The 14,064-nt window shown below is 38.9% G+C and overlaps 1 protein-coding gene across 4 annotated transcripts in view; it reads left to right on the top strand.

The window, feature by feature from the left end:
- Positions 1 to 14,064, top strand: part of dlc1 (DLC1 Rho GTPase activating protein) — a 216,692-nt gene that overhangs the window by 151,249 nt on the left and 51,379 nt on the right. The window contains exon 1 of one of the 4 annotated variants that reach the window (XM_057843916.1): positions 6,039 to 6,339. The exons of the other annotated variants lie outside the window; for them this stretch is intronic. Within the exon in view, the coding sequence (XP_057699899.1) occupies positions 6,327 to 6,339 (13 nt within the window). The 5' untranslated portion in view covers positions 6,039 to 6,326. Of the gene's footprint in view, positions 1 to 6,038; positions 6,340 to 14,064 lie in introns of those variants that run through there. 4 annotated transcript variants of the gene reach the window in all.

Genomic DNA, 14,064 nt, shown 5'->3' with positions numbered 1-14,064 from the left:
CAACAAATCCTCAAGATGGCATTTACATTATTAACATTCTTTCTGTGAGAGGGATCCACGGATAGAAAGACTTGTAATTCTTAAAGGATAAATGTGACTTTGTATATTGTGACTAAATATTGCCATCTAGTGTATTTGTTGAGCTTTCAGTAAATGATACTGTAGCCATTTAACTGTTCTGCCCAAATGCATGATGGGAAGTGCAACAATGACTGTGCGTAGTGGTAACAATTGATAAATCTTCTCTGCGTTGGGAAATAACATAGGGTGGTAAGAAAAAGATCAGTTACTACCTTTCTTCCCCCACATTGCTTCCCACGATTCTAATCGTAGGGAGAGGGATTGTAAGGCTTTAGCCAATTAAAAAAAAGGCTCCAAAGGCTGCCAAAATTCTCTACTCATTTTACGCTGCCTTTTAGCTCTATATATAGGTAAAACGGCGCCATTACAGATTGAATGCGACAATGCATGAGTGGGTCGTGCAGCGCATGCGTTAATTGCGTTAAATATTTTAACGTGATAATTTTTTTTTTTAATTAATTAGCGCCGTTAACGGGATAAATTTGATAACCCTACCTTAAGCCTAAACTAAAGACTCTGGATGAGTGTAACATATTATGTCTGTAATGTTAAATACAATTAGAAAACGATTTAATATATATATATATATATATATATATATATATATATATATATATATATATATATATATATATATATATACATATTAAAAAAAAGCCATATCCGATATTTTTTTGCCGATTCCGATACTTTGAAAATGACGTGATTGGACCCGATCGATCGGCACGATCGGGACATCTCTGATGTACATAAATTAGTTTGTAACAAAGTTGCGACATTGTTTTCGCTCCAATTAAAGTATTGAAACTACAGAACTAGTATTTTAACACCTAACAACGCATGAGGTGTGAACTGCATGTCATTCCCGATATGTAGGTAGGGCTACGCTGTTAAAGTCAACAAAATCGTTTATAAAATGACATAACATTGAAATTGCCTGGCTCTGCCAGACTATTCTCCACTGAGAGAAATAGTCTGGGAACCATCCCATTAACGGCCTTTTCGAGCAGATACAAAATCAATCGACAAATCAGATTCGTTTATTTGCGTGACGTGTTCTTCACGAGCAACGTCACTCTTGCGCGTCGAAAGTCGTCTCTTCAACAACACAGATGGTGAACGGCAGAGCCGAGAATATGTTCCAGTCCACGGTAAAATCAGTTTTAAATGACCAAAAACACATCGACACGAGTCATTGACAACAGTCTGTCTCGCGCTAGCCATATTGAATAAACTCCGCTCTCTTCGTATGTTTACTTCCGCGCGCAGGTCCCTCGTCCTGCCGTCGCCATTTTACTAACGTCACGTCTGCCCGTCGCTGATTGGTCCACTCCGCTGTCTGTTTGCTGTGGCTTGCTCCGCCCTGGAAATTGTATCCGAGTGAATGGTGGCCAGACTCAATAGCTGGAACAGCGGTGAGTCTGGTGTACCAGGCAAACATTGAAATGCGTCAGACGCACTGCAATTTTTTGGTGCGTTTCGAATTGTTTCTCTTGACAATTGGACGTGCTTCTGCTTTTAATAACAATCGTAATTTTAAAAAATACTTATCTTAGAATGCACGTGAGAATGGGCTCTAGAAAATATAGTCAAAGTTGTTCTTCCGCAGTGATTACCAGAGGTGGGTAGAGTAGCCAAAAACTGTACTCAGGTAAGAGTAGCATTACTGATACATAATATGACTCAAGTAAAAGTAAAAGTAGTCATCCAAGAATTTACTCAAGTACAAATAAAAAAGGATTTGTTGCAAAGAAAACTCAAGTAATGACTGATATTGTGAGTAACTGCTTCCAATGTCAGATTTTTTTCTCAGCACAACTTCATCTATATGAACTGTTATTATTATACTGTACTATAGCCCAGTGGTCATCCACCCTTTTTTTCACCACGGGCCGGGGTGACATGGGCCTCCTAAATCAGCAAAATCTTGACTTGAATCTATCTTTAAATGATGAAACAGTTTTAAAATTTTCACATGTCGAAAGTAGACAGAAGGGAACTAATGCAATAACGGGACCAATTTTAACAACTTTAACGGTTGATTCACAACATTAAATGACTTCCCAACATAGCAAAGGTTACTATCTCGTTATCGCCATATCCGCAATACCCCTGTGTCTAGTTAAGTTTAGGGTAAAGAATTGGGCTAGGGCTAATTGTCCCAAAAACCCTTTAAACTTCACATAGTGTAACCTATGTTGTTGTTGTTTTTTTTTTTTTTTTTTTTTGTTTTGTTTTTTTATGAAAAAAAAAAAACATGAAAAGTAACACCAGTTACTTTGTCAAGTAATTAATTACTCTTACATTCAGATAACTATCCGTCCTGGGAGTGGATCTCTCCTGACTGTGGTTCTCCCTAAGGTTTATCTTTTCCCACTGTGTTTTTGGAGTTTTTCCTTGCCGCCGAGGGTCTAAGGATGGGGGATGCCCAGGACATGAACTCATCTAATTTATCTACTGCAGGGGTGTCCAAACTTTCTGCAAAGGGGGCCAGATTTGGTGCAGTAAAAATGTGGGGGATCCTGGCTGACGTCCTTTACGAAGAACAATATATTTAAGCAAATTTTAGCAAGCCATTCTGTGTGTCACATTTGCTTTATTATTGTTTTGAATTCATAATTTAAACAGTCTCGTCTTTGTGGTATTCTCTTTTGACTCTCAGGCTCTTGCGAAATACCGCTGCTGTGAAATTTAACTAGCTTCAAGTTGCTTCAATTTCTTCAATTTCTCGGTGCGTATCTTCCCTGTAATCTTGTCTAGTGCTGCAGCTATCGAATATTTTAGTAGTCGATTAATCGATGGTTTGTATATATATATATATATATATATATATATACAGTGGGGAGAACAAGTATTTGATACACTGTCAATGGGTTTTCCCATAAAAAATTAGCATTTAAGCTAGCGGACTTTTTCTATGTAAGTTAGCCAGTTGTTTTGTTGTACAGGGGTGGCGTGGCTCAGTGGTAGAGTAGTTGTCCCCCAACCCAGAGGTTGTGGGTTCGATTCTTCGCCCTGATGAACTCGCCTAAGTATCCTTGAGCAAGATACTGAACCCCATGTTGCTCCTGGTGCTGCGTCACCAGTAGGTGAATAGTGAGATAGTGTAAAGCGCTTTGAGCGCCTTGAAAGGTGGAAAAGCGCTATATAAGTGTAACACCATTTATATAAGTATAACACCATTTACATTGATCCTCATTAAAAAAAAAAATATATATATATATATATATATATATATATATATATATATATATATATATATATATATATATATATATAAAATATACAGTGGGGAGAACAAGTATTTGATACACTGCCAATGGGAAAACCCATTGACAGTTTTCAATGAAAACCCATTGACAGTGTGTCAAATACTTGTTCTCCCCACTGTGTATATATATATATATATATATTTTTTTTTTTTTTTTTTAATGAGGATCAATGTACAACAAAACAACTGGCAAACTTACATAGAAAAAGTCCGCTAGCTTAAATGCTAATTTTTTTTTTCAATGCTCTTAACAAATGGCTCAGACACAAATTCCCACAAAAAGCGGCTAAATATACCTATAAACTAAATTAAGAATGAATTAAAAAACATTAGCTCAAACAAAAACTCAGCTTACGTTGGTCTTAACAGGGAGCAGTTGGATTCAGCCATGTGAAAAGAGGCAGACCAGAGGGCAGTGTATCCACCCTCATCAATAAAACTAACTGCAAACACTTTCAAAACAAACCATTAAAACGGCACTTTAATATACGAATACTCGAAGCAACAAAATTTAATTTGAATATTTTTTATGTAATCGAATACTCGAGTTCATCGATTAATCGTTGCAGCACTAATCTTGTCGTACATGTCTTGTCTTGTTTGGTATTATCGCCTCACACTGAACTCTTTAAAAACAGCGACTGTCTCTGCAAATTAGGCAGACACAGTTATTGCGTATTTCAGTGAAGAAACAGTCAAATTTCCACCTATCCTTGAAGTGTCGGCCGTCGCAGTCAACTTTTTTTTGTTGTTGTTGTCGCCATTTTAGAAAATTGGAAGGGTCACACGGGGTAATGTCGCTTAGAGTGCTGTTGCCTTTTAGTGGGTAAATGAGGAGCAGCATTTAGTGTGTTAGCTACTTCATATGCTGGTAGCAGTACTGCTGACCAATTAATTAGGTCTGTGTGCTGGCCAGACGTTATTGATTTTATGACAGAGGCTGGGGGCCGGATGAAATTTGACCACAGGCCGCATTTGGCCCCCGGGCCGGACTTTGAACATGTCTGATCTACTGTATCTGACTGTGTGCCGTATTGACTCTGCAAAGCCCTCTGAGACAACCTTGTTGTGATATAGACCCTACCCACGTGACGTCACAACTCCGCCCACCTGACTGGTGCCGCCCAATTGTCCGTCAACACATCGTGTTTACCTGTCAGGCTATGTACATTCCTCCTATTTACGGCGTGTTTTTCTGCTCGTTAACATTAATAATCAAAATGTGAAGGCGTGTGTGGCGGTCGGTTGCAATAACAGAGAAGATAGACGGAGAGACTTGAAGTTCTACCGGATTCCGAGAGACCCGGAGAGGAGAGCGAGATGGGCTGCTGCAATTCGACGAGAAAACTGGGCTCCAAACGATTACCACAGATTATGTAGTAGTCATTTTATATCTGGTCAGATGCATTTAATATATATTTAGAGGGTTTGGGGCTGACAACCACAATTAAGATCATTGCTAGGCTAATCGCCGACAACATACACGTATGTATGTAGTGAGCGTGCTATCGCTAAACCATATAAACATTAAAAGCCCTAGCTCCATTGACAAATGACATGAAATACATTAGACTTGGCAGTGGATGTTAGCAAGAACAAAAGATTTTGAATTGAAAATTTCGTAACTCACCTTTCCAAGCACAAGATAGATTCCTACCGAATTTTCGTGGACGAGGACCTGTTTCACTCAACCAGCAACGAAGTATTTATAAGCCTCCAAGCTCTTAAAGTTTTTCAAACTTTCGTGAGAATAGGCTGATTTTGTGTGGACAAGATAGTTGTAAATATCAGGGTAGCTAGCAGATGTCAGGCAAAGACGGCGAAGACAGCGGGTCGAAAAACATCGATTTAGGCATCAAATATGGATCTGGCGAATGGATAAATTGAAGCTTTTCCACATAACGCCTTTTATGCAACGCATCCAGTGAGTTTATGGCATCCGAAAGCACCGCGTCTTCCATGAAATGCATTATAAATTGCTCGATCAATTGAGACCATTGATAATACAGACACAAAATGACGAACAATGGGGCGGAACAATACAGCGATCACGTGATTTTGGAATAACTGAGTTACTAAGGCAATTACTTTTTGGGAGAAATAATTTGAAACTGTAATTAATTACTTTTTTAAGGTAAGATTAACAATGCTGTCCCCGACTGTCAAACTTTTTGTTTTCTGGTTACAATACGAAAAGTAAGAGTTGTGTAAGGGAAATATTTTATCTTTGACGGCAGGTTGTAATTTAGGAGTAGTTATCGGGCTCGTGACTGTCTTTCCGATCTGGCAACCCTCGTACCCTTGTTTTTTTTTTTTTTTTTTTTTTTTTTTTTTTTTTTTTTTTACTTGTGTAAACATAGGTGATCCCATTTCTTTGTGTGTTCCCAGTAGCGCCAGCGCTCGTGTTGTACGTGCGTCAAGCGTTAAGTGGCTGACCTCTGTTCACAAAGCAGCGCCTCTCCCGCTCTAAGGTGATGCAAGCCTCTCGGCAAAGTTGCCTGACACTCACACTGCACTTGCGATTTTGTAGCAACTCCTAAAAGTATTTGGAAAGCACCATTTGGAGTTCAAATTGACGCGACTTATTGATGATCCCCGTTCACTTCTAATAAAACCTCCTGGTTCGTCTACATCAGGTGGAGAGCAGCGGGGTGGGTGTGGGCGGAGTTACGGCACAGTTGGCCATTCCAAAAGCTTGAATCACTTCTCTCCCCATTCACATTCCTGTCGTGGACCGCTCCACGCGAGCCACGCACGGCGTCAGAAGAAGTGTAAAATTATCGATTGTTCCTTATTTGGCTGCTTAATCGAATTCTAATCATGGATTTATTGGGTCCGAGGCTCAGAGGACATTTGCGGCTGACTTTATAGAGTAACTTCTCTTTGGATGTATCATGAGTGCTTCGCTGTAACTGTGGACCCAAAAGCTTGACGGAAGACAGTGAGTTTTTTTTATGCTGAGGATTCTCTGAAAATGATACTAACACGTAAGTTGTTGGTTTGTTTCATTTAATATATGTGTATATATGTGTGTATCATGTATAATTATTTTATAAAGAAATTTCTTCAAATAGTATTTATGTGTATACTATGTATTCTTAAATCATTCTTAATGTAAAGCGCTTTGGGCTTTGTAACAATGTTAGATAAATGCGCCATATATTTACCATTTAAAATAAGTCAACCCTCAATACTACTGTACCTATGTTTCATATGTTCATAACTTGAAATGATTTTACTCAAAAGATTTTTTTGAGATTTTTTTTTTTTTTTTTTTTAAATGATTGGGAAAATTAAACGAAAAGTTGGTCTTACTTACAAACCTTAAACACAAAATATGCTCTACCACCACATTTCCTCTCTATATATTTTTTTTTGAGTGTCAAACCATAGGCGGAGTTTGACTTTTGTGGCAAAAATGTCGACACCGAAACGCAATTTCAGCAATAAAATTAACTTAGAAGATATATGCTCGGATAGTAGCTTTGCCCATGCTCGTACATACAGGCATCCCATCTGTGTGTGTGTGTGTGAGCGCGCGCGTTTTTCTGTCTTACCTAGTGGAAAAAAATAGACGCAACATCCGTTTTGGCTGAATATTCCAGCCAGGAACATATATAATAATACATTGAAAACTAGCGTTTTTTTGCTTCCCCTCATTTTTGAGGGTTCACGTCTTTAGTGGAGCCAACTGAAAATCCGCTCACCATTTTGGCGGTGCTCCCCAGTGTTTCATGGTCATCTTCAATCCTTGGTTGTCGCTCAGTAATTGTTATCGCTTTTGAAAGCTTAGGTTTGAAAAATTATGTACATCCATCTTGCCTCTTCTGTCCTCAGGTGTTTTTTTCGGGCTAAGCAAATGACTGTCTCTAAGTTGCTAGTCACATGATCTATTTGAAAAATAATTTTGACCCATCATAATTTTCTTTTCATTCTTTTTTTTTTGTTTGTTTGTGTTATTGCTTTACAACTTTTATAGACAACATTTTACCGGCAAAGTCTTGATTTTAAATTCATATATTGGAAAGCCAATTATATGCAATGACATTTTAGGCCTGTGTCAAACTGTTAGTAGCTTTTCTCTTTCTGTACAAAAAAATGTACGAGTACAGAATGTCCATTTATACGCGCACACTAAAGCGAACATGATGTGCCATGACTCATTTGTGATCTGTGTTTGAAACGTAACCAAGAGCTACTGAGTTTTTTCTATCTCTTTCAGATAATGACTATGCATTGTGACTCTCCTTGTCACTTCATTTAGTGTCTAGTAAATGCCCACAGTATATTCAAGTGTCCTTGCCTTTTGCCCCAAAACCTAACCTTTGCTAATGAGAAGAAAGGAGATGAGGCTGTATAAAATCCTCTTTTCGGCTGTACTGCCTAGCTTAATTTGATTTATAGACTTTGGCTTTCGAGTTAAGACTGTTTTTTTTAAGCACATGCTTTCTTATCAGATAGCTCAATCTTTGGACTAGATACAAAACGAAGAAGGCTTCTGTTCCAACCACTTGAAGCGAGCTCCAACACACTTGTAGACATCACGGCATCAAGGCGCAATGTCATTGTTTACAATACTAACATTGAGTGATCTAGCAGTCGAATCTTTCACAAAGCTGATCAGGTGTTGGACTCAATATTTCGCTCTCAATGATCGCTTAATAACAGAAACAAAAATGAAGGAACTCTGTTTCTCGTCTTTGTGAAGCAGGAAGTGAGCTCAGGTCTTATCTTTAGGATTTCACATCTGGTTGGCACAAGTGAGAACACACACACGTATTTATACTGTCACCTTCTCTATGAAGAAAGGAGAGCGGTTCTGGCCTCAGGAGGCAAATGTATCAACTTCAAGTGGGTCCTGGCTTGGTTTAGGCTCCCATCGAGCTGTGGAAAGCTTATCATGAGTTTGAATACGCGTGGTCACCTGATCCCCGGCTTAAACTCTCTGTGTGAGCATAAATCTATCATCGGGGGAGGACAGTGTCCATTGGAGTTAGCCAACAATGACCCATCTAGGCCAGCTTTGCTTGTGTGTGCATATGTGTTTCGAACTGTAAAAGACCTTGCTTGTATCGTCATTATTCTTTTGCATGTGTGTGTGCGGGGGTATCGCTTGAGGCAAGCCAGATGGTGATAGGGCTGCCACTGTCTCACTCAGCAAGCAGCAGCCAAGTCTTCTCATGGGGTACCAGCTGTCTCAGTCATGGAAAAATATGATACCCTATAGAAAAAAACATGTTGCTTGGTCTATCGTTGCATTCCAGAACAGCACTGGATTTTTTTTTTGTTGTTGTCGCCATCCCCCCAATTTGAGGGTCAACCAGGACATAGCAAAGAGTTTTTTATTCAATTCAGTGGTACTTAGACGGCAATAGAGCATGACAACTTTTTGAGATGCTAGTAAAGTAAATTAGGTTATGAGCTCAGTCACAGAACAAGTTGAACTTGGATATACATTAACTACTGTACTAATCTGGAGCTTCAATTGTCATGGGCTCCCGTGGTAGTCATTTACTCCCAATTCCCCCATATCTCAATATTGTTAACACTTGGTATGAATTCCTTTCAGTGTTAGTTTTCTTTCCATTCCACTCATATCGTTATAGCCATAAGCACATTCTATACCATACAACTCGGACTAAGTTCTCCAACAAAAAGCTATGGACCATAAAATACATGTTCCAAAAAATACATGCCAAATCACACTGTCCGGGTGAAACAATTGTCTTCTGAGCCTCTAAATTCAACAGCAAGACCTCCCTGTTTGTCCATGTGACAAGCAGAATCATGCCTTAAAGTTTAATAGGGCTGCAGCTACAGTGGGGCAAATAAGTATTTAGTCAACCACCAATTGTGCAAGTTCTCCTACTTGAAAAGATTGAAGAGGCCTGTAATTGTCAACATGGGTAAACCTCAACCATAAGAGATAGAATGTGGAGAAAAAGAAAAAACGGAAAATCACATTGTTTGATTTTTAAAGAATTTATTTCCCAATGAGAGAGGAAAATAAGTATTTGGTCGCCTACAAACAAGCAAGATTTCTGGCTGTTAAAGAGGTCTAACTTCTTCTAACGAGGTCTAACGAGGCTCCACTCGTTACCTGTATTAATGACACCTGTTTTAACTCATTATCGGTATAAAAGACACCTGTCCACAACCTCAGTCAGTCACACTCCAAACTCCACTATGGCCAAGACCAAAGAGCTGTCGAAGGACACCAGAGACAAAATTGTAGACCTGCAACCTGCACCAGGCAAGGAAGACTGAATCTGCAATAGGTAAAACGCCTGGTTTAAAGAAATCAACTGTGGGAGCAATTATTAGAAAATGGAAGACATACAAGACCACTGATAATCTCCCTCGATCTGGGGCTCCATGCAAAATCTCACCCCGTGTCGTCAAAATGATAATAAGAACAGTGAGCAAAAATCCCAAAACCTACAGAGAGCTGGGACCACAGTAACAAGGGCTACTATCAGTAACACAATGCGCCGCCAGGGACTCAAATCCTGCACTGCCAGACGTGTCCCCCTGCTGAAGAAAGTACACGTCCAGGCCCGTCTGCGGTTCGCTCGAGAGCATTTGGATGATCCAGAAGAGGACTGGGAGAATGTGTTATGGTCAGATGAAACCAAAATAGAACTTTTTGGTAGAAACACAGGTTCTCGTGTTTGGGGGAGAAAGAAGAACACAACATCCGAAGAACACCATACCCACTGTGAAACATGGGGGTGGAAACATCATGCTTGAATCAATGGGGCCATGTATCGAGAGATTTTGAGTGAAAATCTCCTTCCATCAGCAAGGGCATTGAAGATGAGACGTGGCTGGGTCTTTCAGCATGACAATGGTCCCAAACACACAGCCAGGGCAACAAACGAGTGGCTTCGTAAGAAGCATTTCAAGATCCTGGAGTGGCCTAGCCAGTCTCCAGATCTCAACCCCATAGAAAATCTGTGGAGGGAGTTGAAAGTCTGTGTTGCCCAACGACAGCACCAAAACATCACTGCTCTAGAGGAGATCTGCATGAAGGAATGGGCCAAAATACCAGCAACAGTGTGTGAAAAGCTTGTGAAGAGTTGCAGAAAACGTTTGGCCCCCATTATTACCAACAAAGGGTACATAACAAAGTATTGACATGAACTGAGATGACCAAATACTTATTTTCAATTTGTTAGTTGGAATAATCGAGTAATCAGATTACGAACATTTAATACGCCTCAGAATAATTTTATGTGATATGAATCAAAAGCTTGCTAAGATTATACATTCAAAACAGCATTAATGTGAATACAAAATACAGTGGTACCTCTACATACGATCGCTTCGACACACGAACTTTTCGACATCCGACGTAAAATTTGACTCGCCATTTGTTTCTACATCCGACGACATGCTCGAAATACGACGACAATGGCAGCACCGCAGACGAATGCACGGCGGATTTTCTTGTGTGACAAATCAACACTGGTTTCAGAAAAGGTTGGTACAGGTAGTGAAACAAGGAAAAAGTTGACGCTTACCTTCTAAATGAAGATGCAAATGACAGAAAAATATGAGCGTAGGGTGGGCATCCGTGAAATGGCTCAAAAATACATCTCCACGGTCCTCCTCCGACCATCGTTCGCCAGTCCTTATAAGTTAAGCTGACAATTCCTTTTGTGGTAACATCTCCAGAGAAATCGCCAACTTCGCCACGTTTTTATCATTTATTTCACAACTTATTCAAAACAAAAACACCTTCTGTCTGCCGCAATTGAGGTGTTATCAAGAAAACATTCAAAGTGAAAGTGAAACTCAAGCTCACCGGTCTGTCTCTGGCACGTGAGCCCCGCGGTGCGTTCAGGGTCAGCAAAAAACGTCCGCCACATTAGAACCCGATTCGTTACATTAATACAGGAATTATTATTATTATTATTATTCCGATTTTGATTTATAATTTATTTGTTTTGCTATGTGTAATTGCCATTTGTAATAGTACCAGCAGTATTTTTTAAGGATTTAGTGAAGGTTTTTGGGCTGTGGAACGAATTAATGGAATTATAATGTATTCCTATGGGAAAATCCTGCTCGACATACGACCATTTCGACTTACAAACAAGGTCCTGGAACGGATTAACTTCGTATGTAGAGGTACCACTGTAAAACTCCTGAATGTTTCTTTAAACTATGCAGAATTTGCACTTTCATTTAAAAAGACATTAAAATACCTGAGTTTAACCTTAAACGGTATTTTAAAAATTCATGAGGATCTAAGTACAACAATAGAACATTTAGCTTAACTAGCAAAAGTCCGCTAGCTTAAATGCTATTAAATGCGAATGTTTTTTTTTTTTTTTTTTAACAATGATTTAACAATTCATTCAAACACATATTTCCACAAAAATGGCGAAATATACACATAAACTAAATTATCGTATTGGTCCGAATATAACACGGCCCTGATTATAAGACGACCCCCTCTTTTTCAAGACTCAAGTTTGAAAAAAGACTTTTTGAACACCAAATTAATTTTTATACAGAAAATAATTACAGTACGTCAGAAACAAATGATTATAACAATCAAAGCGAAAAATCATGTTATTTTGCCTCATTCAAATCTTAATATCTGAACATTTAAATATGTAAACTAAAGTGCAATCACATTCGTAAATGAATGGCTTCTGTTTTTTGAAATGTAAATAAACCAATCTATTGTTGATAAAACAAGTCTAACTGTAACTGAAGTCTTGAAACAAATCTGAATAATGAAAAACATTGCAAAGAAATAATGCAAACTGGTTAAACTTGAGAGTAGCTGAGATCTGTCATGACAGAACATCGCTTCAATGATATCTGGCGCCATCTAGCGTCGTGAATGGGTATAATGTCTAGACCCCGAATATAAGACGACCCCCACTTTTTCAGTCATATTTCAATGCAAAAAACACTGTCTTATATTTGGGCCAATACAGTACTAATGCATAAAAAAACCTATTAGCTCAAACAAAAATTAGCTTTTGTTGATCTTAACAGGAAGCAGCTAGATTCAGCCATGTTGAATGAGTTATGTCATATTTATTGTTGCCACTTGAGGTCAGTGTATCCACCCAAATCGATAAAATTAAATGCACACTACACTTTCAAAACAAACCATTACAATGCCATTCAAATTCAACGAATACTCGAAGCAGCGAATTTCGATTCGAAGCTTTTTCTTATCGAATTACTCAAGTTAATCGATTAATCATTGCAGCACTAATATCTACCTTGTTCTCCTTGTTGATAGCTTTTGAACTCCTCAGCTTCATTTATCAACTCTCCTGTCTAGACCCACTTTACGACTTTTGCAACTGTTGATAAGAACCCCCCTGACTCAGTTTTGGGGTTACGTCGCAGTTGGCGCTGCAAAGTCTACTGGCGATTAGAATATTGTAGATAAGCCTCATGACAGTTCTTAGTCAAGCATTCTTTTCAATCTGCCAACTTCAAAGCGTCAGCCACGGTGATAACTGTATTCAAGCTCTTGACCCTCCAGTCCTCCGCGTCTGCAGCAGAGACTTTGAGGCGGGAGGCAGCATCCTTTGTTTGTGGGCCGCTGAACAAAGTCCCACTGGATCTGAGCATTCCGAATTGGCCAAGCAAGACCCCGCGGCCTCCTGCGATGGAGGGAAACTCTGGCCACCAATTGTTAGAATTTCCTGCCACAGGAAAAGGAGAGAAGAGAAGGGGTGAGCAGAGTTGAAATGAGCATAGCGAGAAGAGGCGTTGAGAGTACCCAAAAGAGAAGAAAAGCAAAGACCGCAGTTGTTAATTTTAGAATTGGCCAAAAAGTAGCTGCCGAGCAGCTGTGATTGTAGCTCACTGGTTATTCTAAATAAACTTAGTGGGAAAATTCACTGGAGATTGTAATGTAATCCCTATTAGAACAAGCAGGGTTGTTATTAGTCATGCACTGATACTCATGATCATCATTCTTCCATGCTTCTTTTCCCCAGCATAGTCAGACAGATTCTTCTGTTATCTTGATGAACTTCATATCGATTTGATTCTCTTCAACATACTAGATGTACTAGTTTGGATATTATGTGTAACCAGGCCCACTAGTTAGTTCTACCAGTCATTCTGTTCCAGGCAAAGTACCTGGCAACCATAGGCAGAGTTTGACTTTTGAGGCAGGGTGGGCACAACATGTTGATGACCCCGAAACGCAGTGTCAGCAATAAAATTACAAGAATATTTATAATAATTTGACGATGAGCGTTTTTTGTTTCCCATCATTCTTGAGGGGAATTCTAAATCAGGCTGCTTAGGCAATACTTTTCACCTAGATCGTCATCTATTGAATATGGTATGACCGACGGTGTCGTGTCAATGTAGTTACCCCAGTCAAAAATTGTATCCCCTGGGCGGAGCCATATGGAGGTAGATTTGTGTCTTTATTATTCAACCCAAAAAAATGTCGCTTCAATTAAAACAAATGTGTTTGAATGCAAAAATAAATTTGAAACTCAATGTGTTGGAATGCAAAAATACATTTGAAACTCAAAAAACTAAAAAAAAATGCATTTGAAAACTATTTTTCTTAGATTTTTTTTTTTTTTTTTGATGTCAAGTTTTTTTGATTGAAGCAACTTTTTTGAGTGAAGTAATGTTGATTTTGTTTTTGGGCTAGGACATTTTTGTTTTTATTATTCAGTCAAAAAATAAGTTGCTTCAAAAAAATATAGATT

This window comes from Corythoichthys intestinalis, chromosome 8, assembly GCF_030265065.1.
Source record: "Corythoichthys intestinalis isolate RoL2023-P3 chromosome 8, ASM3026506v1, whole genome shotgun sequence".
In the NCBI taxonomy this organism is placed as follows: domain Eukaryota; kingdom Metazoa; phylum Chordata; class Actinopteri; order Syngnathiformes; family Syngnathidae; genus Corythoichthys; species Corythoichthys intestinalis.
This window is presented reverse-complemented; position numbering and strand designations above follow the sequence as displayed.